This window comes from Herpailurus yagouaroundi, unplaced genomic scaffold, assembly GCF_014898765.1.
Source record: "Herpailurus yagouaroundi ecotype Mexico unplaced genomic scaffold, PumYag 205, whole genome shotgun sequence".
Taxonomy (NCBI): domain Eukaryota; kingdom Metazoa; phylum Chordata; class Mammalia; order Carnivora; family Felidae; genus Herpailurus; species Herpailurus yagouaroundi.
In genome coordinates this window covers 1,050,964-1,077,810 of record NW_024412436.1, presented here as the reverse complement: position 1 = coordinate 1,077,810, position 26,847 = coordinate 1,050,964, and the positions used below count along the sequence as shown (strand labels likewise).

The 26,847-nt window shown below is 46.3% G+C and overlaps 3 protein-coding genes across 10 annotated transcripts in view; 2 read left to right on the top strand and 1 right to left on the bottom strand.

Annotated features, from left to right (window-relative positions):
• Positions 1–2,633, top strand: part of DNM3 (dynamin 3) — a 569,179-nt gene extending 566,546 nt beyond the window's left edge. Inside the window, exon 22 of the mRNA XM_040451682.1 lies at positions 2,443–2,633. Within this exon, the coding sequence (XP_040307616.1) occupies positions 2,443–2,479 (37 nt within the window). The 3' untranslated portion in view covers positions 2,480–2,633. The remainder of the gene's footprint in view (positions 1–2,442) is intronic.
• Positions 1–18,269, bottom strand: part of PIGC (phosphatidylinositol glycan anchor biosynthesis class C) — a 29,781-nt gene extending 11,512 nt beyond the window's left edge. The window contains exons 1-3 of one of the 5 annotated variants that reach the window (XR_005783571.1): positions 18,150–18,269; positions 15,913–17,055; positions 7,811–7,848 (exon numbers count right to left, since the gene is read on the bottom strand). Coding sequence is in view for 3 of the 5 variants with exons in the window: in XM_040451690.1 (XP_040307624.1) it covers positions 15,987–16,880 (894 nt within the window). In the remaining 2 variants the exon portion in view is untranslated. Of the gene's footprint in view, positions 1–7,810; positions 7,849–15,701; positions 17,056–17,823; positions 18,055–18,149 lie in introns of those variants that run through there. The other 4 variants (XR_005783570.1, XM_040451690.1, XM_040451691.1 and 1 more) reach the window with 4 other exon arrangements.
• CUNH1orf105 (chromosome unknown C1orf105 homolog) overlaps positions 5,562–26,847 on the top strand; it is a 56,839-nt gene continuing 35,553 nt past the window's right edge. For all 4 annotated transcript variants that reach the window (XM_040451695.1, XM_040451696.1, XM_040451694.1 and 1 more), the window contains exons 1-3: positions 5,562–5,736; positions 19,226–19,311; positions 23,112–23,199. In XM_040451695.1, the coding sequence (XP_040307629.1) occupies positions 5,716–5,736; positions 19,226–19,311; positions 23,112–23,199 (195 nt within the window). In that variant the 5' untranslated portion in view covers positions 5,562–5,715. The remainder of the gene's footprint in view (positions 5,737–19,225; positions 19,312–23,111; positions 23,200–26,847) is intronic.

Sequence of the window (26,847 nt, the reverse complement as noted above, 5' to 3'; positions counted from 1 at the left end):
ATGCAAAGAAAGCAAGCAGAGAATGTTTGGTGAGATTGTAACAGAAATGAAAAAAGTCATTAAGACCTTCCCAGGAACCCCGCCAGAGGAATGTCACCCTAGGAAAGGATTGTAGCATTGAGGTAGGTAGATCCAAGAGGATGTGGGTAATTAATTCATCACTCTTATTGATAATTGAGTCTTTCATATATGAATTATGCCCATGTTTCATATATACTTTCCTGCCTCCTTACCCTCCTGTTCCTTCAATTCTTTGAAGTTATTTTTCAGAAAACGTAAAGTATAACCTGAGACTACAATCTCAGGCAGATTTGCTTGTATGGTGACTAGTGGCATGTTGACCTTTAAAATTTGTTAGCTACGCAGTATTTCAGCTCCGTGTTCCAATTCAGTATTCCAACTTCCATGTCAGAAGCAGCAGCAGTATGAGGTACTATGTTTAAAGCTCTTCATATAAAAAGCCCAAATATGTTCAGCGCTTGCCTTCAGGCACTTCAGCATTGTGTAAGTAATATAGACAATTCTGGAAAGGTAGTGAAAACCCAAACCGCCACGATCCGTGATAGAAGTCACTGAGCCACCGCATGGTCACCATTGACAGTGCTTTTTTGGCAATGAGAGGGAAGTTGGTCCTGGAAAGTAACGAGGAAAAGAAAGGAGCTGCCTGAGGGAATAAATGTCACTCTGATGTTGCAAGCCAACATCCTAGCTGTCAGGTGAAATATATTCCAAGACATAGAATTTCTGATCCTGTTTCTGGATTAGAACACCAAAGGAGCTCAAACAGGAAAGTGCTTTGGCATATGTTAACAGAATGGCTCTTGGGCACTATGGACTTGCTGTTCAGGTTAATGGCTCACCTCCCCACCCTGCTGAGGTAATTAAAGTGTTCTAAAGCCCCTTCAGAACTCAAAAATAGTTTCTGTTTGCTGGGCGGGTGATAAATCTCATTGAGCCTGACAGGAATTTAATTACACTTTCTTCATGAAAACACCAGGGATACCCATTACCTGGATCTCTAAAGCTAAAGGCTTGCAGACCCCCCGCAGTTGAAAGGTTACCAAAAACAAGTTCTTCATCATTTAAATGGATGAGAGGCCTCCTTAGCGTAGCCCGATTAAATTGGACCAAAGAAAAATTGGTCTCAGACTTCAGGGAAGGTAAGATTTTTTACCACTGCTCAGAAATAGAACAGTTTTGCTCCATTAACATCTCGTAGGAGATGAAAAAGAAGTTTTTGTTTTTGTTTTTGTTTTTGTTTTTTGTAGAATTCATTGCTCCACTCACTGAAGTCTTATGAGAGTAAGAGGGAAGTGTGCGTGTTGTCCGACACCTGGATGAATAGCCAGAGAGAAGTCCCACAGCGGGTAGGGTACGGAGCTCACCTCACAGGTCCATGACTTGCCGGAATGTTGAGTTCATTACCAATTTGGTTAGAAAGAGGAAATTAAAGTACAGATTTCTGCTGGAAACCAGTGGGAAAGTTTCATTTGGCCTGCTGTTTTCCTACTTACAGGGCTGTTCAATGCAACGTAGAGTCTACTTTCTAGCAGCAAATCATCCAGAGAGGCTGATGTCAAAATAAGCACAACTCTGGATCCTTATTTCACAACCGCAGGCCTGACAAGATGCAAGTCAGGCTAGGGATATGGAAAAAGATCTGGCAAACTCCATCTCATTTACCCTGGACCCAGTTCAGAATAAATCAGAACTTCAGTTGTATACAACTCTGAGACGGAATCCCAGGGTCCCATGGACCAGGCCTAGCCTTGTAATTTCCCTTCGCCTGGAAAGGCTATCATACCAGGATATTCACCGGGAGCAGATTCTTATTTACAAGTTCAACCCCTGACATTTTCTGCATTATGATTACATGGCTCATTTGATCTTGTGACTCCTTCTAATTTCCCTCATCTTAAATTTTTATTTTTTTTATGTTTTTTATTTTTTTATTTTTTTATTTTTTACCTATCGTATTTCTATACCAACTCTGCTCTCCCTATGGAGATTTTATAACATTTACCGAAATCTTTGGAAGGAACCAAATGTCACAAAATCAGGGCTCAGAAACAAAATACTTAAGGTTATAAAGGTATTTTGCTCTGGTACTATTTCCAGTTCTCCTGAATATGATTGCATGGGTTTATCATCCCATGGTACAAAATCATAAGATTTGGGGGTGGGCTCAAATGGTTCATACCTAGCACAATGTCAAGAGCCAGGAAAAGTCCTGGGAACTGCGAACTTTGCCGTGTGGTGTTTTCTCATTTCCCCTGCACGTCTGCATGGTTTTTGTCTGACTTGAATTTGACTTTTGTGGGATAATTTTGCATGCTCTTATTTGGATTTCTTTTTAATTTAAACATTGTTTTCTTCCTCTGCATCTGTTTGTTGTTGTTGTTATTGTTGTTATTTTGTTTTGTTTTGTTTTGTTTTCACTAGGCGACCCCCTCCTGCCGTTCCAGGACGACCATCCTAACCCCCATGATTCATCTCCTTTTGTTTCCAACAACATATCTATCTGTGGTATTTAAAAGCCTTTCATTTGCACTACATGTCATATGTACATAAAAACTTTTATTTTTGATCCATGTCTATAATAAAAACAAAGCTTATTCTATATAAAAATGAAATGTGTTCTGTTTCATTTTCTAAAGAAGACCCAGATGAAAATAATTTTCAACTAAAACCAGGTAAGGTGAAAATATGTAGTTTGATCTTGTAAGGAACTTAAACTGAAAAATACTTATGTTTAAGTTCTTAAAGCATGGTTATTTAAGATGCTATTTGGTGGAGAATAATTATCTTCAATTGAAATGTCTGTCCAATGAAAGCATGAAAAGATAGACACAAGTGTTGGCGAGGATGTGGAGAAGAAGGAACCCTTGTGCACTGTTGGTGGGAATGCAAACTGGTGCAGCCACTGTGGAAAAGGTAATGGAGGTTCCTTAAAAGGCTAAACATAGAACTGCCCTATGACCCAGTGATTGCACTACTGAATATCTACCTAAAGAATATGAAAACACTAATTTGAAAAGATATATGCACCCCTGTTTATTGTAGCAGTATTTACAATAGCCAAACTATGGAAGCAGCCCAAGTGTCCGTTAACAGATAAAGAAATATGGTATATACATACATACTATGGAATATTACTCAGCCATAGCAAAGAAGGACATCTTGCCATTTGCGACAACATGGATGGACCTAGAGGGTATGATGCTAAGTGAAATAAGTCAGTCAGAGGAAGACAAATACCATATGATTTCACTCATGTGGAATTTAAGAAACACAACAAATGGACAAAGAAAAAAGACAAACCAAGAAACCAACTCTTAACTCTAAAGAGCAAACTGGTGGTTACCAGAGGGGAGGTGGGCAGGCGGTGGGTGAAATATGGGATGGGGATTGAGGAACGCACTTGGGATGAGCAACCGAGTAAGGTAGAGAATTGTTGAATCACTATATTGTACATCTGAAATTAATACAACACTGTATGCTAACTATGCTGTATTTTTTTTAAGTGCGAAAAAATGAAGCAAAACTTCTAGAAATCTAGAAAAGACACAGAAGACATAATTGCAACCTGCCTCCAGGTATCTCCTTAATAATTGTTATTCACCAAAACATTTTTTCCTGTTTTTATTATTTTTTCTAAACACTCTTTGTAGGAGATAAATTATGTAAGATCATGGAAAATTTTATAGGTCTGAAGCACAAAAATCTCAAACATTCTAGTCAGCAAATTCAGGGAAAAAATATATTATTCAGAATAAAAGTGCAAGGAAATGTTGCCACCTTGAGAAGAAAGATTTTTTAATGTGTCAGTAAAGTACTGGAAGAACGGAATCTGTAGGAGTTTGGAGGAACAGAACTTTTTTTATATATTAATCCTCAAATAGTGATTCCAACACTGAAATTTTAAGCTACATTAAAAAAAAATTATCCAAATAAAGTGTTTGTTATTAAGGTAATACATCTGCCAAATTTGTGATCTCAGATTTTAAAAAAAGATTTAAGATTTAATTCAGAATTTTCTCTTCGAAGATTTATATGATCTAAATTACAATTTACAACTATCTCCTACTAGGTGAGAACACTTCTGTAGATGTCTCACTTTACCATATTAAGACAGAAAAATGCAGGATAGGAAAGTAAAAAATTGTTCGTCAGGAATGGGGGTTTCCGTGTACTTTGTGTCTGACCTAGGCAGGCCCCAGCGAGGACAGGCAAAGTAGATGTGGACAGGACCCTCCAATTAGAAAATGGAGACCCCTCACTCACAGTGCTCTCCCTCTGGACCGTGAAAATCTTTCATAAGCACGATGCTCTCCACTCAAAAATGCGAAACTAGTTTCTCTGATTAAAATTGCACAAAGCACATTCCATCAATTTTTACTGATACGCCAGGTCCAGTGACTGTGAGTTAGAAGCACTGGCAACTAAGAAACTTCAAAGGCCCCCACGCAGGGAATCAACTGAGGCTCAAGTATTCCTGGGGGTGACTGGGTTGCTGCAGAATGAAGCACAGTGTGCAGCCCTTGGCCTTGCCTCCACTCCAGCCTCCACCTCCAGCCCAGCTATTTGAGTTTTTAAATAATATTGGCCAGCATCCCCATCCCAACAGTGACAATATTCCCTGATTATTTCATATCACCTCAAACAAACAAAAAAGAGGTTGGCAACGGGAAGGTTTTTCACCAATTCATCTTTTTTAGGTTATTTGGCACTTTTCCACTTTGTCCTAAACATGATCTTACTTTTATGTACAGTGTTACACAGTTTAGATGTTTAAAGCTTAAGTTGACCTGATGAACAATGAGAAAGGAAAACCCAAATTATAGAATAAAATGATTCCCTAGGAATCTTGCACAGTCTCAACAAAAGTGCAGTCCCTTCCTCACATTGAATAGGCAAGAAAAAAGGGGGTGAGTGGAGGGTAGGGCTGGGGGCAGAAGCAGCCTGCAGTCACATTAAACCGTGGTAAGGTTTGTTCATATTTATTTACTGTCCTTAGTGTTTCTGTGTTTCATGATGTACCCTTCCCCAACTCTCCCTGCCCCCACCGCCACCCTCAATATTTGATAGGGTTTAAAAAGTACTGCGTTCTTCAGAGTTGAACATAACTCGGGATCATCATGAGAAAACGTTTTACCTTTTACAAACATACCATCTCTTAAATGTTCTCGTCCCAATATTTATGTGTCAAACATTCCTTGGATTCATAATAGTGTCCTATTAAGTGGTCTGGGAGCACCCAGCGAAGTAACAGGATAAAAGTAACAGGACAAAAAGCTGGGAGCACCCAGCGAAGTAACTTACAAAATAGCAGTAAGCTATTACTGCATGGTGCTATGACAGGAGAAAATGTGAGTCATTTTCCCAGGGAGAACTGTTACTGACTTCAGTGCTGAAGAAGCCACTTAGGTTCTAGAACCGAAATTATCCAGTGCATGCTAACATTCCAGAACATGGTGACTCTGACCTCTGACAAAGAAAGGAACAACAGAACTCCTTTCGGCCAATCAGAAACCAAAGTTTTCATTTCTAAGTGTTGGCTGAGGAGAGGCCAGTGGAATTGAAACTGAAGTAGTCCGTGCCCTTTGCCTTGGCTTCTGACAGAAAGGCTTTAGAATCAGAAGGCAGCACCCTTACTGGAAGCAGTGAGGGAGGTCCCCCCAGTCTCCAGCTAGAAGAATCCAGGACATCTGAGAGATGGAGAAAAGAGAACTAAAGGTAGGAAAAAATAAAACTTCCAATCCTTCCCTTGGGGAGTTTCACTGGTAAATAAATGCAGACCACATATACACAGAGGGGTATTTCACCAAATGGCCTTGACACTAGAAGCCAAAAGGAGATGAAATAACGTCTACTCTTCCTTTACAGACATGGATACTTTCGGTGGGCTTGGAGCAGGATACATTTTGATCCTCTTTTAACGCAGAGTTTGAAAATTGTTGTAACATCTGTTTCATAACTCGGCATGAAGTAGGATTAAAAATCTCAACTGATACTGGGGTCTCTCATCCAGCTCCATGAGATTCTGAAGTAAACCTTTACAACTGAGAATCCGTTTTAAAAACATGAACCTCACCCACCAGAAAATAAAGATTGCTGAAAAAAGAAAAAAAAATAATAACTTCTGTATCCCTTTATAATACTACAGTATCTCAGTCTGCATAAATCAAATGGAGCTGGTGACACTTCACTACCAGATGCCCCCATTTACAGGACATGTTAGCCAGCATACTAGACCCACAGTTTTGGTTTATTATACTATAAGATACTATTGAAGCGGATTAGATGGCTGGCTGCGGGATGAGCCGAGACTAATCTGCTACTCCCGTACTGTTTCTAATCAAATCGAATTTCACAGTACTTTATACCAGATCCCGATTTCTAGCCCCAGTCTACATCGTCAGTGAACCTCAGGAACAAGAGCCCTGGGCAGGCAGGGAGGAAACAAAGCCTTAGCAAACTCCCCGGGGCGTCAATGAGACTTAAGGATCCTCAAGACAGTAATGGGGAAGTCACTGATGTGGGTTTTCTCTCTCAAAACAGCTGCTAACAAAGTATATTTTTGAAGCTTCATAGGACACTTGAAAAACCAGGCGTTCTGGCTCTTTGGGTCTGTATCTTCTCCCAGCTCCTATCTCTACTGCGGGTGCGTTTCAGAAGGCATCGCAGAGCAAGTCAGAGCCAAGGAGACAGCTCCTTCTTCCTGCCGCCTTTTTCTCTTTTAAATACTCTCAGCTTGCATACACAAAAGCCGCCCGGGGCCTGAAGATCTGTTTATTTTGCAATTTACAAAGAGTGGGAGGCCCACAGTGTTCTCACTGAGCAGAGTCCAAATGTTGCTTGGGCTCCACACAAGGCCACAGGGCCGGCCTGGAGTGGGGACCGGGGAGCCCGCAGAGCTTGGGAAAGCAGAGGCAGCCACCGAGCCAGCTTTTTACGGGGACCCGAGGGACCACAGTTTCCGTCGACCTCGGCATTGGCAAAATCAATCCGTTCCATTGTCCCGGCAACATATGGTCAAGGGATTGTAGAGCGAGTCTGTGTAGGGCACAGGACCTCAGGCTGATCCTGGGTGTCATTTGAACCCAGGTGCCAATTGGTGCCACATGGTGGCAGGAAAAACCACTTGCCCGTGTGAGCCCCTTCCCCGGGCACTTTTGCCCCTGTGTCACCTGATGGGAGTGAGGGGCACCACGGTGGTCCCAGGCCCCTGGTGCTGAGCAGATGCCAGGCATTTGGGAAACAGATGCTTCCTAACTACCTCATCTCCGGGGGATCCCTCGTCAATCACAGTGATGTATCTAGGAAGGAAATGGTATTTTGGTTTGGTTGGTGATTGCTGTGGTCTCCCAAGGTAAACAAACCACCATTAATCACACCTGTGAGCTGGCAAAGACAAAAACACCGGCCAGAAGCATGAGCCTGGTGGAATCTAGCTGCTCCTACAGGTGTTCAGTGGTTTCTGCTCCGCCTCTGCCCCGCTGCTCAACTGTCCAGAGCCCTCCCCATGGTCACAGCAGGGTGCCGCCTCAGGCCCGACTGTCCACAGGACCTTGATCAAACTCTGGCTCTTATCTACGCTCTGCTCACTTTACCCAAAATCAAGCTTTCTTTCTTTTTTTTTTTTTTAAACATTTTATTTATTTTTGAGACAGGGAGAGACAGAGCATGAACAGGGGAGGGTCAGAGAGAGGGAGACACAGAATCTGAAACAGGCTCCAGGCTCTGAGCTGTCAGCACAGAGCCCGATGCGGGGCTCGAACTCACGGACCGCGAGATCGTGACGAGCCGAAGTCGGCCGCTTAACCGACTGAGCCACCCAGACGCCCCAAAATCAAACTTTCTAGAACACTACAAATGGCACCGCCCCACCGTCGGAAGTTGACCCAGTTCTCAGGAGGTTCGTGTCATTACCCCCAAAAGGCTCTTGCTAAAATGTGCCATTACCTGGACAATTTGCACATTAATTCCATTAGCAAGCAATACTAGTATGTTCACGATGACATGAGGAAGCCTGTGCACTAAGACCGCACCCCCTTCAAGGTAAACAGGAGCCCCCACCCCCAACACATGCATTCTCCACACCATCTGTCTTGAACCCACGAGGACTCTCATTATGGGTCCTTTACCCAGCCTACCTCAGTCTTCCAAGATGGCCAGGTCACCCCCCTCCCCAGCACTCTCCACACAGTTCCGTACACACCCATCCTGTGCTGCCCTCCTGCCCTCCTCCACCTTGGAAACCCTTACACCGTGCCCTCTGTAATCTGCTTGCCACGGTCAGCAAAATCCCCTGTATCTTCAACCTGTTGTGTGGATGTGCCTTCCATCTTCTTGCTCTAACACAACCAGAATCTCTTCTCAGGGCACGGCTCCCCCTGCAGCCCTCTCGTCTCCCACAGCCCCTCACACTGCTCTACCTGAGTGGGGTAGGCACTCCTGTTGTCCACTTTTTCTTTCACCATCTTCCTCCCTCCTCCCTAAAACCCTTAGCTTTGAACCTCATGGCATCAGACTATCGCACATACTACCCTTCACTGTTCCTCTGACCCACCAGCCCCTAGTTTGCTTTCCCTGATTCCCTGACGATTTTAACTCCTGTTGCCCTGCCACTGTCTCCAGTACTCTTCCTGTCTTCATTCTTGGGGATTTCACATGTGTGTAAATTATCCTTGCAACATCCCACCCCATCCATCCCGCCTTTTCTCTTGGTCTTAATTTCCCATTGATATTGTCCTTCACTCTACCTCAGCTACTCACTCCCAAAGTTAAAACCTTGTCTTTATTCTCTGATCTTCACTTCCTATCCTTCTAGCTGCTTGAACCTCCAATTCATCGACCTTCCCCGTCCCTCCTCTCCCTTCGCCCCTGTTAAGGTTCACTCTCCTTCTTACCCAACTAAAATGCCACGGTCAATCGTTATAATCATGCTCATGCACATATACTTTTCTCCCTTGTCCTTCTCTCAATTTGATAAAACCACCACCCCAGAGACATTCAACTCTCCATCCACTCTGGTTTGCACATGGTCTGGAAAACACACACAACACCCTAATTGGTTTCACAGTAAAGTCATGATCTCCATGCTCAAGTGAGCCTTTAATCCTGCTGAGCAATGACACTAGCCATCCCTAGTTCATTCACTGCCCCGAAGTACTAAACTATTTCCTACCTTCTCTCTCCTCACTCCCCCATCATTTCGTCCCTCGTTCTCACTCTCAGCTGATTCTGTCTCCTACTTCTTAGGAAAATTGAAGCACTCAGAAAAGAACTTCTGGAAATCCCCATCACCTCCTGTACCCACTTAGCAGCCACCCTTCCACCAGCATCTGTATCTTATGTACTCTGCCGCCCACCTGTTACCATAGTAACTATCTTGTCCTCTGTCTGAAGCCAGCCCCCCAACTGGTGCACTAGACCCCTTCTCCTCTCAAATGCTCACTCATAATCCTACCTTCCCCACATCAACTACTACTTCCTGTTGTTTCACTTCCATCAGCATACAAACATGGTATCATTTCCCCGGTCTTAGGAAACAAAGTTTCTTATCCTCACCTCTTGCTTTCAATTTCTGTCTGGTTTCCTGGCTCCCCTTTGAAGCAAAACTTCCAGAAAGTTGCCTATACTTGCCTCTGCAACTCCCCTTCTCCTTTCTCACTTAACCGCACCCGAAACAGGTTCTTACGCCCCCCCCCCCCACCAAAAACTGTTCAAGGATACCAATGGCTGCTTCCTTGCTGAATCCAACTGTAAATTCTCAGCCCTTATCTTACTTGATTTACCGGATTTTCTTTCTTTTTTTATTTATTTATTTTGAGAGAAAGAACACAAGAGGAAGAGGAGCTGAGAGAGAGGGAGAGAGAGAACCCACAAATGCAAAGGCAGGGTTTAATCTCACGAACTGTGGTATCGTGACCTGAGCTGAAATCAAGAGTCAGACGCTTAACCAACTGAAGCACCCAGGCTCCCCTGATTTACCAGATTTTCATCTGATCACAAGTGACCACCTCCCCCCCACCCCGAGGCCTCTGCACTTGGTTCCCAGAACTCCCAACTCTTGATTTTCCTCCTGCCTCAATGGCTGTGCCTTCCAAATCTTTTTGCTTCTTCTTCTCTCCAACCTTTTAATTTGGAGTTCTCCGTCCTCTTGGTTTATATCAACTTCTTGGATGATCTCATCCAGTCTCATACCATTTAAATACCAGTGATTACCAAATTTACATTCCCATCCCATACATTGCTCCTAAAATCCTAACTCCCCTCTCTGACCCCCTGCTCAACATTTCAGCCCGGATATCCACAAAGCATTTCATATCCTATATGCCTCAAACTGATTTTCTTCCCCCAAATCTCCACCTATATCCCCTTTGCACCCAACTCAATTGATGGCATCTCTATCTTTCAATTTGCTCAGGCCAAAACCCTGAAGAGTCATTTGTGATTCTTCTCTTGTTTTCATATCCCATGTCTGGTATGTCAAGAAGCCCTTGACTAAACTTTCAAATTATATCCAGAATGTGACTATTTTCCACCACTTCTGCTATCACTCTGTTCTGAACACCATCATTCCCTGCTTGGATTATCACAAGAGCTTCTGAATGCTTTTTTTTTTTTTTTTTTTTTTTTTTCTGAATGCTTTTTTCTGCTCTGGTCTTGCCCCACAGCAACTACAATGAGCCTTTCAAAGGGTATGTCAAATCATTCCCCTCTTTTTCTCCAAGCCCCTCTAATGGCTCCCATCTCAGAGTAAAAGCCAGAGTCCTTCTAATAGCCTGTAATGTCGCACATGATCCAGCTCCCACATGACCTCTTTGGCCTCATCTCCTGTTCTCCTTGGTCACTTCAGCCACTTGTGACACCCCAAACATGCCAGGCAGTTTGGGGTCTTCTGCTTGGACTTTTACAGCAGCTCTTGCCTCTGCCTAGAATGGTTTCCCCCTGGGAAATCTGGATTATTCATTTACCTCCTTCAAGTCTTTGGTCAAATGCTCCTTTTTCCATGAGACCTACCCTGACCCCCTTATTTAATATCATTGCTACTTTTTTTCTTTTTTCCCATAGCGTTTATTTCCACTCATGTTGTCTGTCTCCTCCTGCTAGAAGATAAGCTCTACTAGGTCAAAGAACTTTGTCCACTTTGTTCATAGACATATTTCAAATATATGGAACACTATGTCCTATAGTTAGTGCTCAATGAATATTTGATGAATGAATAAATTCCTGAGGCCAAACATCATAAAATGTGAATGGTAGAGACTAGAGATCAGCCTGGGTGGACAATAAATATTTTGCTAGATGTTGGGGGTAGGAATAAGGGATAAAAGAGATAATGAGGGATATGAGAAAGCATTAAAAGCAACTGCTTACCAGTTAGCCTTTGGCCCTGGATCCAGTTCGGCTGTCAGAAAAGCAAACCATCAGCCCAAACTGGCAATACAGCATGAGGCAAGTTCCTGACTCAGTATGAGTCTCAGTCACCTCCACTGTAAAATGAAAATAATACCTGAATTACAGGATTGTTATAAGAAGTAAATAAGATAGTGTATATAAAGTGCCTAACACAGTGCCTGGTACACACTGGGTGCTTGAAAATGTAGCAATTATAATTTATCAAATCCCAATGTGCTATTTGTATCCTGAATTTATGGGGACTTCAAACGGTGTGGTTATTTCTCAAACCACAACTCATCAAGAATTCCAAGACTTTGTTGAATTTCATCGCAAAAAGGAGTATCGATAACTTCCACAGGACGGCACTGTGTTCCAGCCCTGTTTCCCTGCGTTCGATGGGTTTGAAATATTGTAAAATTGTGTGACTGATGCCCTCTGCTGGCTTTTGTTTTTCTTGACCTTGGGCCTTTGGCTTAGATGATGTTTAATGGCTCCATGCTTCCTTGAAAATGCTCAGCATGGATTCTCATACCCACAATTTAAGCCAGCTGCCCAAAGCCTCACTCAAAAGTTTATAGTACCAACACAGCATGCAGACATCCCACTGACACCAATCTGGCCACCACGCAGAACCAATGTGCTGCTGTCCTCAGATCCCTGCACAGCCTTCTAGCTGCCTGCCAATCACCCAGAAGCCACATCAGGCCACAAAACAAAGCACACCTGCTGCTCTACAGCTCTACCTCTCCCTGATCCCTTCCATTCCCAACTACAATCCCTGGCACCATTTTGGAAGGACAGGCAAAGCTGCCTCCCCATTCCTCCTTCTTTGCCCTCACTTACCACCACCACCCACCGTCCAGCATATCTACTGAAAGGAAGATTGACGGGAAGCAGAGCCGGGAGGAAGGGGTGCAGGGTGAGGAGGGCTGACAGTTTCCTACACAAGAGATTTTGTTTGGGACTTTAATTCCAATGCTACTGTAATGCCTTTTCCTTCCATTTCCCCCTTCCCTTCCCACACACACATCATAGTATTCTCTAAAAGTCTAAATCATTAACATTCTGTTTGCACACTTTCAGTGTTGTTTAAATTTCAGAGACTGACCGCATCACGTTACTTAAGTGATGAGTAACTTTCCCAACAACTGTCACACAGGTCATACCAATCATTATCTAGGCCTGCCTCCCTATGCCGCCAGCAGTAACCCAAAGCAGCATGCCATAAGTAAGCCTCATCATCCCGCAGTGAGCTCTTAGTACCACCTAAGAGCTTGGAGTTTCTTAACATTTTCTTACAAAGTATTTATGGCTTTTTTATTTGCATTTTACCCCGAAACTTTTTGGAATCCATTTACATTCTTGGTCTGTGAAACTTCTTGGAGTTACTGCAGAAAGTGTATAAAATTGTATTTTCATTTGTCTTAAACTTGCCTTGCTCAAATTTCAAAGGGTGTCTTTTGTAACTCATGACTTGGTAAACAAATCAAGATTCACTTCGACCCTTTATAGTTTTATAGGTGATGATGTTGTATCTCTGTTGAGCCTTCCTTCCGGGCTGTGGTGTTCTATTCTCTAATCTGTTTTCATAGGGCCAGTCTTTCCCTTTGGTTCCTTACCATTTTGATTTTTTAATTATCTTTCTGTGATCCATTTCTAATTCCACTATATTGCTGGTTATGAGGCAACCAATTCTGTACAAAGAATTCCAAGTGCAAAAGCACTAGATTCTGTTTAGATCTCAATACCCTTCCAGATTACGCCTGGAATTTAGAACCAACGTCCTCCAGATACTACAATTAGAACATTTAGCCTGAGTGTACCATCTCAGGCACCTCAAACTTTATGTGTCCCATTCTTATTTTCTTATCTACTTCACCTCCAAACCTGTTCTCACTTCTGTCTTTTCATGGTACACAAATCCACTCAAGGCAGAAGCCGGTCATCCTCCAGTCCCTTCCATTTCCCAACATGAGTCTACCAAGTTCTCTGACAGCCTCTCTAATCAGGCCTCTCATCTCCACACCCATCGGCCTCACACCCTTAGTCCAGACGTTCACTCTTCACTATTGCCACAGAGCTCCCCGGGCTCAGCCCGAAAACTGGTGCCAGAATTGTATTTATATATATACATATATATGCACATACATAGAGAGATATACACACTCATGAAAGTGTGTGTGGTGGAAATCTTGTCTCCCTTTTCAAAACCTCAATTTACATTGACACTGACTGCAGGATACGAGAATTCAAAGTACTCAGCACTCTCAGACCCCATACCCTCTCCCTGTAGCCCATCTATCCTGTGCTTCTGTCCACTGCCAGGATAAATCAAGTCCCCGTGCACTTTGAACATACTGTTCACTCTGGTTGGAATATCCTTCTCACCATCTTTCCACCTGAATGGAGTTGGCAGCCCCACTCTACATCATCCAACCCTCAACTCTCCGTTCCCCTCCCATTTCCACAACCACCAAACCAAATATGGTCAGGTCTTGGGGGGCTCCAAATCCTATACACAGTGTGACAGAGAAGAGCTGAAAAATGACAGCACGGCACATTAATTCGTCCCACTGAAACTGTTTTTGAAAGTGGCTCAAATCTGGGGAACTTTCTGCTCATTGACACAGATGTGGCTGCTTCCGTGAGCTCCCTAAAGCTGATAATCACCTACCTATTCAAATAGGGCAAATGTATTAAAACATAAAAAAAAAAAAAAAGCACAATCATATACTATTCTTTACTACCTCCAACCACTGTTGCTCTGTTCCTGATGTGAACTACACAGTAACTATGAGCCAGTTCTGCCCACTCACGAGGGGTGAAATGGCCACACCCAATGCAGGATCGATGCTTTGAGCTCCACAAGTCAGTTTCCAAGATCCTTCTCTCCCCTCTGGCCAGTGTCCTTGGGACTAGGAAAGCAATCTAACTGGCCCTAAGGAAAACTACCCATTCTAATGAAACACTATTCTCATCAGTCCAAAGAGCTGAAGACACTAGTTCACAGTCCTGTTCGAGGCATTTTTTGAGAAATCTATGTTCAGAGAAATACAAGCATTACTTAGTTTCTGACTTGAAATTAATTTCTAGTGAGAAGGGATGGTGCAGGGCCTTGCCCCAAATGAGTTATGTCCTGAGTTACCAGATATTCTGGGAGGCACCCGATGCATCTTACACTTCATCTCTGTCCCTCTTCAAGTCGTCCTAGAGATCAACCTGATACAGCAGTAATAGCGAACATTACCGTTCCTCTGCTACGCGCCCAGAGTTCCTCAAAGCACTCATACATCTCATCTAATTATCACAATTCTAGAGGTAAATACTTCCATTCCCATTTACAGATGAAAAAACTGAAACACAGAGCAGTTGCTCCCTCCTTAGATAAACTGGATTGCTCCCAATGACCTGTGGTTAAAGCCCAAATTCCTGAATATTCACACCCCTAGTTACTCAAACCTTCCTTTCCAACTTTCCCTCAAACCCCCAGAACCCTGATCTCCCATGAAACACCTTCCCACTTTTGTGCTTGTCCTAAAAAACAGACGTGGCCCAAAGGCAGCCACATGTTGCATGCAAGTGTGGCTTTTGTCCAGCTTTAAATTTGGCAGAATTTACAAGTCAGATTTCACATTAAAAATCACAATTACAGCTACTGAGACTTCATTTAGAAATCATTAGATGTCATCAGAAATCTGAAGCTCTGCAGCCAGGCCTACGCTCTGATTAGAAACACTCAGCTGGAGCAGAGTAGTGATCGCCCTCCCTGGCCGGGGCCAAGCTCCATCCAGTTTTCAGCTGCCATTAGCCACACAAAGTATGACTCATGTGACTTGTATGCCTTGCTCATATTACTGACCTGATTCCTAAAGGCCTTTGCCACCTTGCCCTAAAACCATCTTTTACTTACTTAAATCTCACCTAACCACCAAGACCAAGCTCAAATGCCATCTCCTCTAATAAATATTTCCTAGTTTCTCCAATTCAATTTGGCCTCCAGCCTCTGAATTCCCTCAGCATTCTGATTATGTATTGCGACACATCACATCCGGGTCCCAGGCAGTTAGTGTGCACGTGCCTCACTAAGAACTATGTAGAAACTCTGAGTGAGGTAAGGTTAAATAACCAATTCTGTGATCTTAGGCGACAAAATGTCACAGCATCTAGGATTCTAGGATTTGAGATCCAGATAACCAAAGGAGAGAAGTGACTTGAACACACACACATGCTTTCATTCTCTTCATGTCCCTTCTGTCAGCCTTCTGCTTACAGAAAAATCATGGGACAACTTAATGGATGTGTTGTTTTTTTTTTTAATAGAAACCACATCACTTCCTTTGTTACAGCAATAATGAGGCAGTAATTCAAGAGGGTCCCAGAAAGCTTTTTCATCCACAAAGTAACAGAAAGAAAAACACCTTCATCACTCACGCCCTTGGTTAGCTTTTTCTTTTGATCTCTGTTCCCCCACCCACAATAGTATGTTGCTTCCAGAATGGGATTCTGCCTTCAAATCTTGTATGAGCCGGGAGATTAGTCTATCAGCTTCCCTTAAGAACCGAATGGAAGTCCCTAACTCAGCTGAGAAACCTGGACAAGTCTTCTTTGATTTCAGCCTCATCCCAAGGCCCATGAATGTTTTCTTTAAAAAGCTGCAGGCGAATGAGGTAGAAAGGGCAGAGACAAGAGATGGAAAACAGCAGAAGGGCAAAGAGGATGGCTCCCACAGCACTAATGGACAGCAGGCCTCCCAAGGCTGAAAATGCAAAAAGCAGCGTGACACCCACGTAGCTACGGGGAGTACATGCCTTCAGTTTCTTCTGCAACATGGGCCACAGGGCAAAAATCTGGATGGCAAAAGTCACCATGATGAAGGCATGCAGGGAACGGGGCAGGCGCGAGGCAAGGCAGACAGAAGCAAAGATGGCCATGTTCAAGGACAGCGTGCTGGATACAATGGCAGCATTGGCGCCATAGTCAAAGAAAATGAGGTGGCCCAAAAGCATGAAGACTGACATGGCATAGATGGTGTCAGTGCTGACAGACTCCGTCAGGGTCTTCAGCACTGGGGAAAAACCGTAGGTGAAAGTAATAAAAACCAGGGCGCTCTTCAAGTCAGCCCACCGGGTCCGCCCACTCTTCTTCCGTCCTTCACCTCCGTCAATGAGATCGAACAAAACATAGCCAATCAGTGAAGAGGCCAGGCCGGTCCCAAAGAGCCACTGGGGGGCCAGAAGGCCCTCATCCATATACCACCAGATGACCACAAACACACAGACGCTGCACAGCTGCTGTATCACCACGCTCGACTCGAACACCACGGCCCAGTACTGGTACTTCCGGGCGTGGATGTTTTTCCGGAGCTCTTCCAGGAAACGCCGGTCCACGTAGTTATCGGGAAACGGTTGTCGCTCGTACAGGACCTTCTGCCACTTGGCCTCCTCAGTGTCAGCTACAGGCTGGGTCCCCATTATCCTCTCCCTCAAACTCAGGCCAGCTCAGTCTCCCTCGCAGAAGTCCACATGCTTCTCGTTCCTTATAAAGTTCCGAAATAAGACCTCTCTGGAAATCCCATGCCGGGTGGTGGCTGACACTGCACCGACCTGCCTCGCTTTCAAAGGCGGCAACCCAGGCTAGGCCAAGTTCCTGGAAAAAGACACACCATGAACCTCGGAAAGCTGTGAACCGTTGGGAAGAATAGAGTTAAAGTCAAAGCAATCCACTTTATTGAAGTCTGAGCAACATGTGTGCGGTGGCCATTTTATAACCGTGGACATTCAACCTCTGTTCCAGATTTTAAGTTATAATCCCACAGATGATAACAGACGTCTGGTAGCTAGTACGTACTGAGTGCCTACTCCGCGCCAAGTGCCTCTGGAGCTTCTTTCATTTAATCCTCGCATGCTTTCAAGTTAGCATTAGCTCCACTTTAGTTAGTAAACAAGAAAAAACCCGAGATTCAAAAGTAACTTTAGCCCAAGTTAACAGTGATAAACACTGGAGCCAGATTCAAACCAATGTCTGACCCCAAAGCCTGGGCCTCATATCACGTCTCCCTCTAAACCAGTTAGCTCAGGGGTTCACGTATCCCCGAGGCTTCACCCAAAGCCCTCCCTGTCGCTGTATGCTTGTAGCTGCACTTAGTGCAAATTTCTAGGGATAGGATCCAGAGCTTTTATTTACGGAGTTCTCAAAGGCATGTGTTATTAAAAAAAAAAAAGAAAGAAAGAAAGAAAGAAAAGAAAGGGAAAAAAAAGAAAAGAAAGAAGGTACCAAGGACTCAAAGATTCTTAATCCATTAACTGAGGTAACATCCTTTAAAAAGTTATCACTCCACTTATAACGGAAAAACTCTTGGGAGGTTCGAAGACAGCGACCCCTTTTTCACAATGAAAACTTAAGAGTCAGAAATACTAGGGTCATGCTGCAAGTCTGCGAAGAAAATTCTTATTGCCGACCTTATTTCTTCCATAGAGCCCGCGCTAGGTTTTGCTTCACAAGCGAGACACCCTGGGAGCCCCCTCACTGCAGCAAGGACCCCGGCCCCAGGAGCTCACGGCTTCGCCTCGGCTGGAGGATCCGCGGCGCCGGAAAGGGCAACGCCCCTCCGTGGGGCCGGGGGTCGGGCAGGTGTCCCCGGGGGCGCCCCACTCCCCCTCCGGGGCCTTCCGCGCCCGCCGCCGGTGAGGATGGCGGAGGAGAAAGAGGCCCGCAAACACTGACTCCCGCTCGAAACCCACCTGCCTGCAATTCCTAGGGCTGCGCGGCCGGGAAGGGCGGCCGCCCGCCTCCTTCCCCATCCGGGGCGCCGGGGGTCGCGACGGCGGCCGAGCGCTTCCGGGTCCGCCACAGCCTCCGCGGCAAGAGCGCCCTTCCCCGGCTAGAGAGACTGCGAGGTCGCTGCTGCCCCCTCCTGGCTGCTCAGAGGACCTCCCGGCTCCCCTCTGAGGACGCACCGCTCAGAGTCCAGGAAAAAGCCAGTCCCCAACAGGATTTGGCGTCCGAACAACGCCAGGGGTAGAGGCTGGGCTGGTAACGAGAGATTACAAAGCCTACTTTTACTGAGCTCCGGTTACTAAGGCCCTCAACTAGGGACTTCCCATGCATCCGTGAATTCATTGGACACATACAGGTACTGTATTAGGTGCTCCTGATACAACAGTGAATGAAGACGACAAAAATCCCTGCTCTCCTGGAGCTTTGTGTCTTGTGCATTGACCTGTAAAGTGATGATAGATCTCTTCACAGAGGACAAAATTGAGTCTCAGAGAGGTTGTGATGCGTCCAAAGCCACACAGCTGAAAAATGGGTTCGTCAAGATTAACATCCAGTTGTCTGTAGCTTCCAAGTGTGGTTCTCTCCTCTTTGCTGCCTAGAAGGAATTGGGGTGGAGGACACTGTGGCTGAAAACAGCCGGAGACTGAACGGGAGGTTGCTGATATTCAGCTGACTTCGTAGAACTCTCAGAGGATGCATAAACAGATGGAAGTAATAAAGCAGCAAAGGGGTAGAGATAGTAGAATACAAGATATAGGGGGCACCAAAGTCAGAAAACGCGAATCCACTTACTAGCTGTGTGACTTGGCAAATCATAATGCCTGAGCTCTGATTCTCTTCGTCTGTAAAGTGGAGATAACACTATTTACTCTTGGAGACTTTACGGGAGACTCAAAAGACTCAAATATAAATCATAAAAAATGTTTTGGAAAGTGCTGGCATTTGTAGAGCTGCCATTAGCCGACTTTGGTCCTGGTTTTGATGGCAATGCTCAAACGCAATAAATTCTGCAAACCGATCTCTTTCCATTTCCCTCCAGGTTTCTGTGCCAAAATTTGACAAGATCCCTTGGCTTAGTGAGGCCAGCCGCAGCAACAAGCCACTGGTGCTCAGCCTTCCCAAAAGGTAACAGCCCAGCCCCTGAGGGCAAAGGTTTCAACAAAGTCCTCACGGAAGGTGATTGCTGGGGCAGTTCTCAGAGGGACAAATCTGATCGGTTGAGAAACCCAAATTGAAAGCTCTAAAACCAGAAATGGCCTGGGTTTCTCAGCCAAGAGTGGGCACTGAGGATAGTCTTGGCAGGGGGACGAGCTCTTAATTAACCTCCCTCTCTGCAACCATTACGCAGCGATACGGAAGAATTTTGCCCGTGGATAGCGTTCTCCACACACTTCCCTCCCCCTCGGCATCTTACTTTTTCTCCTCAGCTTTCGTTTGGAATTTTCTAATTTTAACCACCAAAAGTCTAGAACCATAAATTCCTGTCTTTGTAGAGTAGCAGCTGCCTGTGTAGCACTTTGAGACACTCTCCAATCTCACCAAGCCTGACACGTCCCAACAAACTGCTATGGAACATGTTTCTCTTTTTCGAAATAGGAGGTGCCTGTGTGTTAGCAGCATGTCAGTGCTGACACGCGGAATGAGTGGGCTTCCTCACTCCTCCTGCATTTTTGGTCCCTGGGTGTGGTGATATACCCAGCTCTGGGGAGGGGAAGGGGGCGTGTGAGGCAATGTGGGGCTGAATAGTGAACAGGAGCAATCAGAGGGAGAGTCAGGAGAGAGCAGGTCAGGAGGCAACTTCGAAAGCACTTTGTAGGTGAAGAGGGCCGGCTCTCTGGCACGTGCGACAGTTGGCTAGGAAGGTTGGAGTCTCGAAAGGAGTTTTTCCTCCTGTTGGTAAGGGTCACATACCTTCCAGCCCAGAGATCAGCGACTGCCATGAGGGACATTCTCCCCACATCCCCTGTTCAATAACACGTACCTTTGCTTTATCTGCTGCCCTTTTTCAAAGCCACACTCTCCACAAAGAAACAGATGTGTGTGTTTTCAGAGCACCTATGAAGTGCTTGTTCCGATCTGCTAGTTTTACTTTGTATCTAAACTCTAGCTCGCGTCTTGCTCATGTGAAATGGCCCGTGTTTGACATCTGATTAGGGTAGCAGTCCCCCATTTTCATCCCACCCTCCTCCTTGTTCTCGTTAGACCTGCCCCTGCAGCCAGAGGTAAAGCCTCCCCGGCGGGGCTCTGTCACCCCAGCCGTCTTAGTCCCTGACTATACAGTTTGGGGTACCTACAGGGGTAGGGGACAGGAAGGGGGCTTGAAAACGGCAGACCCAGAATACAGCTGTGTACCCCCAGGGCCTGTTCCCTTTCACAGCCGGGTCCTGGAGTGTCAGAAGGGCCAGACTATTGGCAGCCAGCTGGGAAGGGAAGGGTCAGTTTTCCCTCCGGCCAGCTAACCTCAAGCTAGTCACAGGGAAAAATGACCTAAGCGGTCAGCGAAGCTCTACTCATTTCTAAACTGGGAGTATTTGGGCAGCAATCTCAGCCCTTTGGAAGAGAAATGATGCTTCCCCACCTCCAAAGACGCTGACTGGACAACAGCGGTGTGGTGCCCTGAGCCTTCAGGAAGACAACAGGAATACAAAGTCTTTGAAAGGATGGTTGGTTTGAGTAGCACCAAACAATTCTTCAAGATCAGCAACTCTTTCTCTGGCTAAAGCCCTGGGTTCCAAGCTGTTTATTTCCAGCAAAACCCTCTTCTAAGATCTCGGTAAGAAAGTTACACATGTGCTTTAAGTATTAACCTACTTTGGGACGAGCAGTTCTAACATGGAACAGCCTAAAAAAGAGGCAGAAACGGCTAGCAAAATGTACTCTGTGCACCCCCATCCGCAAACTCCTGAAACGCACCTGCAGGGCTGCAGAGGGTGAGGCCCGGCTGCCGCACCAGTGCCTGACCTGAAGCCAAACTCATCATGAGTCTCGAGAGCCCTCAGGTCACACTGAGGCCCTACTTCTTTGAGATGGAGTGTTAAAGCAGTTCTAAGGTGTCTCTTGGTCAGCATTTGCATGTCATGCTCAAGCCCGGCTGTTCACAAACAAAAGGCAGCAAAGGAGCTGGGTCAGACCCACCTCCCCTGCTCTCCCAGGGCCCAGGGTGAGGAGAAATGAAACCATAAATGCCTCGGGGACCCCAAACTCCTTTCACGTGCCCGTGTTATAAATGAACAATGAACAATGAAATCTTTCCTCATTAGAGAGGAGAGGTGTTCCTGGCATTCTGAGTTTCCATTTCTGGAATGCCAGGGGCATGCACAGCGCTGCATATACAGGCAGTTTATGATGTGCAGGCCCCCTGCTGGCCTTGGCCTCTTACACTGTAATAAAATGAACCACAACAGCCGCGAGGCAGGTCACACCTGTGAAGAGAACAGATACTATCCCTGCAGCTTCACGGCTTCACCCCCTGACTAGAAAGAAAGAATGTTCCAGAGCGGTTGAAGGAAGAATATGTTCCACGGGAAGAAATGAGTGGATTCAGCATCCAGGGACACAGACTCCAAGGAAGCAGTCCAGGCATGAAAAAACCCTGCACTTCTCATGAATAACTTCTCCATAGGTCTTTTCAAGAAGGAGATCTGGGGGCATTTCACCCATTACACATCTGCTTTGCTGAACAATTTTTTAAAGCATTTCATTTCATTTCATAGAGAGAGCAAGTGTGAGTGGGGGAAAGGGGTAGAGGGAGAGAGAGAGAGAGAAAATCTTAAGCAGTCTTCATGCCCAGAGCAGAGCCGATGCAGGGCAGGATCCCAGAACCCGTGACCTGAGCCTAAATCAACAATTGGACACTTGGGACGCCTGGGTGGCTCAGTCGGTTAAGTGTCCAACTTTGGCTTAGGTAATGATGGGTCTGTGGGTTGAAGCCTCACATCAGGCTCTGTGCTGACAGCTCGGAGCCTGGAGCCTGCTTCAGATTCTGTGTCTCCCTCTCCCTCTGCCCCTCCACCACTTGCGCTCTGTCTCTCTCTCAAATGTAAATAAACATTAAAAACATTTTTTTAAAGAATTGGACACCCAACTGACTGAGCTACCCATATGCCCTGAACAATTTTTTTCTGCCTTAATTTGTACACTGTCTCTGACAATCCACAAGTGGCATTGGTTAGTTCAATACAAACAGGACAGAGAAGCCAGAGTGACTTAAAAGGGCAAGTCCATCTTTTAAAAGCTGCCAACTGGCCTGCACCCTTTAGGACTGGGATGGAAAACAACTTCTCAGGGAGTCCCTTGGTTTATCTCAGTTGGAAAGGAAAAAAAGTGTCCTTTATTCTTCAAGTTTCTTTTGGCTGGTCTGAGACTCCAATTGACATAAGACATATTAACAAGAGAAAATCAAACTTAATTTTTTACATTCAGGAACCCACATGAGATTCCAAAGACAGTCAGGCCAAATGAGGTATATATGTCATCCTGAACCAAGGAGAAGGAGGCAGGGGTTGGGGATTTCAAAGGGAAGAAAGACAATTCATAGGAAGAATGGAAAGAGTAAATGTTTAGTAAACAAATGTTTGAGGGGCCGTCCAGAAACCATGGGACACGGAGATGAATTTTAACAGACTTTGCCAAGTTCCTGCCTGTCTACCTCCCTTAGTTCATATTATACTGTAGGTATCTATGGTGACTGTGCTCTTCCTGGAGCAGGGTCTCTATCTAAACTCTTTTAGGCACTTAGGGGGAAAGTCAAAGTTTCTTCCTGAGTCTTTTGGGCCTTGACTGTTATCAGCTCAAAATAATCTACGGGCCAAAGTGGCACATTTTGGGGTTGCTCATTTGGGCCCCGGCATCTCTGAAACAACCAACGGCTTGACTCTTCAAACCAGAGACTATGATCTAACTAGCTCTTGTTTTGATTACTTCAGATCTCCTCACGCCTCTGCATTTCTGGTTTCATCTAAGAAGGATACGCATTTGCCTATTTTGTTTCAAGTTCCAGATGTCTTATCTAAGGTACTCAATTTTTTTTTAATTGAAAAGAAACCCTTAGTGGTTCTAGGATGACATAGAATGTAAATGTAAAGGCATTTCCTGTGTCCTTAGCAGATCGTAAGCCTGGAATGTCATCACTGTCCCATAGGTATTTGCCAAATGAAACAAATAAGCACCACCCACTGACCCCACCTTAAGTGAACCAGCACTGAGAATAAAAGTTACAATCATCAAAAAGCAGCGGCGGGGCGGGGGCAAATCCTATTGAGAAATATGCCCTGAGGCCTTCAGGACTTCTCAGCTGGTGTCCAGAGCCAGTCCCAGCGTCTGGAGCCTCTGACACTGTCCCATCACCGCCCTGGATCCCTCATGTGTCCCACCTACAACAACCTACACCCGTGGACTTTCATATTGTCCTCATGGCCCCTCCACCTCACAGAAATCAACTATGACCGGCTGCCAGGCGACACTCCTATATGCCACCACCCAGAGGGTTCCTATCTTAAAGATGCGGGTGAAGTCAGCGGCGCCCTGAGACCCAGGGAGAGAGCTCCCCTGGCGTCCCAACAGTTTCTCAGCTGAAAAGTACACGTACCCACGGGGCGGCTGCTAGCGTGCCAGGGCGGGATTCCTGAGCACTTGGCACAGTGCCCCACTCGTGGTGACGCGCACCGTGGTGACAGCTCCGCTCTGCGAGCCACCATTGGGTCGGCCCTCGAGTCAAGAGGTAGACAGCTGCTTACGGAGTTATGTGGTTGAGCGCCGATAGGGAGAGGAGTGAGTCAGATACGGCCTCCGCGAACGGTGCGTGGACGGCACAGGTGCACGGCCGCCAGCAGAGTTGGGCAAAGTCCCCGAGAGGCGAGGCGAGGCGAGGCGGTGGGAGGGAAAGGAGGGGTGAGCCGACAGCGCCAGGGAGTGGTTCCAGAGGAAGTGGCATCCGCATGCGATCTGGAAGGTACTTCCACAGTGGAGGGAAGCGCCCGGGGAGCAAAGACGCGGGGCCTGAGCGTGCAGAAGGGCTTGTAAACGTCAAGGAATCAGGCCGCAGCGGCGGGCTTGCAGGGAAGGGAACCAAGCAGACGGATGGGCCCAGCGGGAGGGCAGCGGGGCCCGGGGCGAGGAGCAGCGAGGAGACGTTGCAGGTTTTCGGCGCGGGACCGACAGGGACAGGGCTGTGCTTGAGAGTCACTGCACTAATCCCCCAACACGCTGGACAGGCATGTAGGTACGAGTGACCCCATGACATGCGCCGGGGGTTCTGAGCGGGGACAGGATCCACCCGACAATTGCTGCAGAACCGGCAAAAAGCCTTCCAGTCACTGTCTCTTTGAACCTCTGATGTAGACAGGCTTTCTCCAGCCACCGAGCGCCTCCTCATCCCACGTTTGCTCTGAGTCTCTTCCGAGGCTTTAAGACTCTAAGCCCCAGACCCGCTGGCCGGGAAAGGCGGGAGAGGAAGGCAGAGGAAGGCGTTGATAACGACCGGGGGCAGGTGGGAGGCCAATCTTCTGCAGGGCTTAGAATTTCGTGCCAGCAGTACTCAGAAGTGTCCACTAGAGGGCAGGCAAGAGCAGGCTGAGCCAAGAAGGCCGGTCTCGGGCAGCCCTGGGGGTTCACAAATCCATCACTCCTGCGGGGAAAGCAAAACGCCCCCGCTGCTCCCGCTCTCCTCCTGTGTCTGCGTGTGAAACACAGTTGCCAGTTGCCCCTACAGATTAGAAAGGCAAGTAGGTGTAGGGAAGACAAATTGGACCTTTTGCCGTTTTAGGGGTTTTGGCTGCGCCTGAGAGTTAAGTTGATAGGAGAAAAGCATATACATCTATTTAATACACGTTTTACGTGACACAGGAGACCTCACAAGGAAATGAAGACCCAAAGAAGTGGCAAAACCTGAATGCCTTGTGCTGTGTTGAACAGAGAGAGCCAAACGCGGGAAAGTACCTAAAATAGACGGGGAGGCTAAAGGAAGATAAAAATTATTTCAACGAGGTCTGTGTGCACAGGATTGTACAGAGTTGGCCACCACCACGGGGGGGGGGGGGACAGCACGTGTCCCCTGTGAGGTGAACCCGGGCTCAGCCCGCAGCTGCTCCTTTCTGGAAAGAAAGTATCTGGTGGGAGTGGAATGCCCTGTGGACACTCTATCGCTTCTTTTATCCTCTAAATCAGGGACCCGCCAGGAGGCTGCGGTGGCCTTACAGCCAACTAGGGGCCCTGGCCTCTGGGCACAGGTGCAAAGGTCCTGCCAACTTGCTCCCTTCTTCTTCCAGTCACAGGTCAAAGGGCAGAACTCTGAACATCCACACTCCAAGTGGCCTTCCTGCCCTGCCCAGGGGCAGTCCTGGAGCAGATGCCATGGTCTGTGTGTCTGGAGCAGTTCTCACTAAAGAGAGACAGAAAGGAAACAGAGGCTCAGAGACTGAAAGACCCGGGAAGAGGAAGACAAACAGCAAAACAGAAACAGAGGTAGGGAGGGGGACAAAATACCAGAAAAAGGAACCACAAGAGGAGAGGCAGAGCTAATAAAGAAGAAAAGTAGAAAATGAACACAAAGAAAGCAGCCTCCACACGGCCCCATGTACACATTCCCCGTGGAGCGGGGTCTTTACAAGGCACGACTTTCACCTGCCATTTGCAGGCATCCACTCGTGACTCCTCCTGGTGCCGTGGGCAGCCAAGCGTATCCCAGTAGCTGGACAACTGAGGCCGAGAGGTCCTTGCTCAGAGCTCCCCGCAAGGCAGAGCAGACGGATCGGGCCATCTGGGGACTCCAGCTGGGGTCCCCCTGGGACCCCTTGGCCTACTTGCTGGGCTGGGTGTCACCGAGCTCAAGTTCTTGCTTACCAATGGAGCAGAAAATGCCACCCCAGTCTCTCCTCGCCTACCCCCCCACTCCCTGTCTCCTCTCTTTGATCTGGGTTTGCTGTTCTAGCCTAATGAGTCCGAGTCCAGACAAGAGCAGTATCTCTTTTGCTTTTAGCGGACCTGTGACAAAAAGCCCCCGTTAAAGACACTGTAGCAGCAGAGACTCAGCTGGGAGAATGTATAGGAGGGCAACTTACGGTTTTCTTACCACCAAGGACTCGTTTGAGTGTTTCTTTCTCACTGAATCTTAAATTTTGAAAGCTTGTGATCACCACGGAAACTACTTTGCATACTCCTAGGTCCTTTTCCTCTTTATATTGATCAAGCACATGTAACAACAAAAAATGATTTTAAAAATGACACCACTGACCTGAAATAAAACCCAAAATTAGTAAGTCTGGACAGTAGGTGCACAGTTGTTGACAATATTTCATGTATGTTTGAAATGTTTCCTAGTCAACCATATGGGTGTTTTAAAAACCATATTCAGCTTTATTTTGGGGGCGCCTGGGTGGCTCAGTCAGTTGAGCGTCCCACTTCGGCTCAGGTCATGATCTCGCAGTCTGTGAGTTCGAGCCCCACGTCAGGCTCTGTGCTGACAGCTCAGAGCCTGGAGCCTGCTTCGGATTCTGTGTCTCCCTCTCTCTCTGACCCTCTCCCGCTCATGCTCTGTCTCTCTCTCTCTGTCAAAAATAAATAAACATTAAAAAATTAAAAAAAAACATATTCAGCTTTATTCTCTAATTGAGATGGCTGTTATTATCAGATAGCAGGAAAATGTGTAATTATCATAGGTTTTTT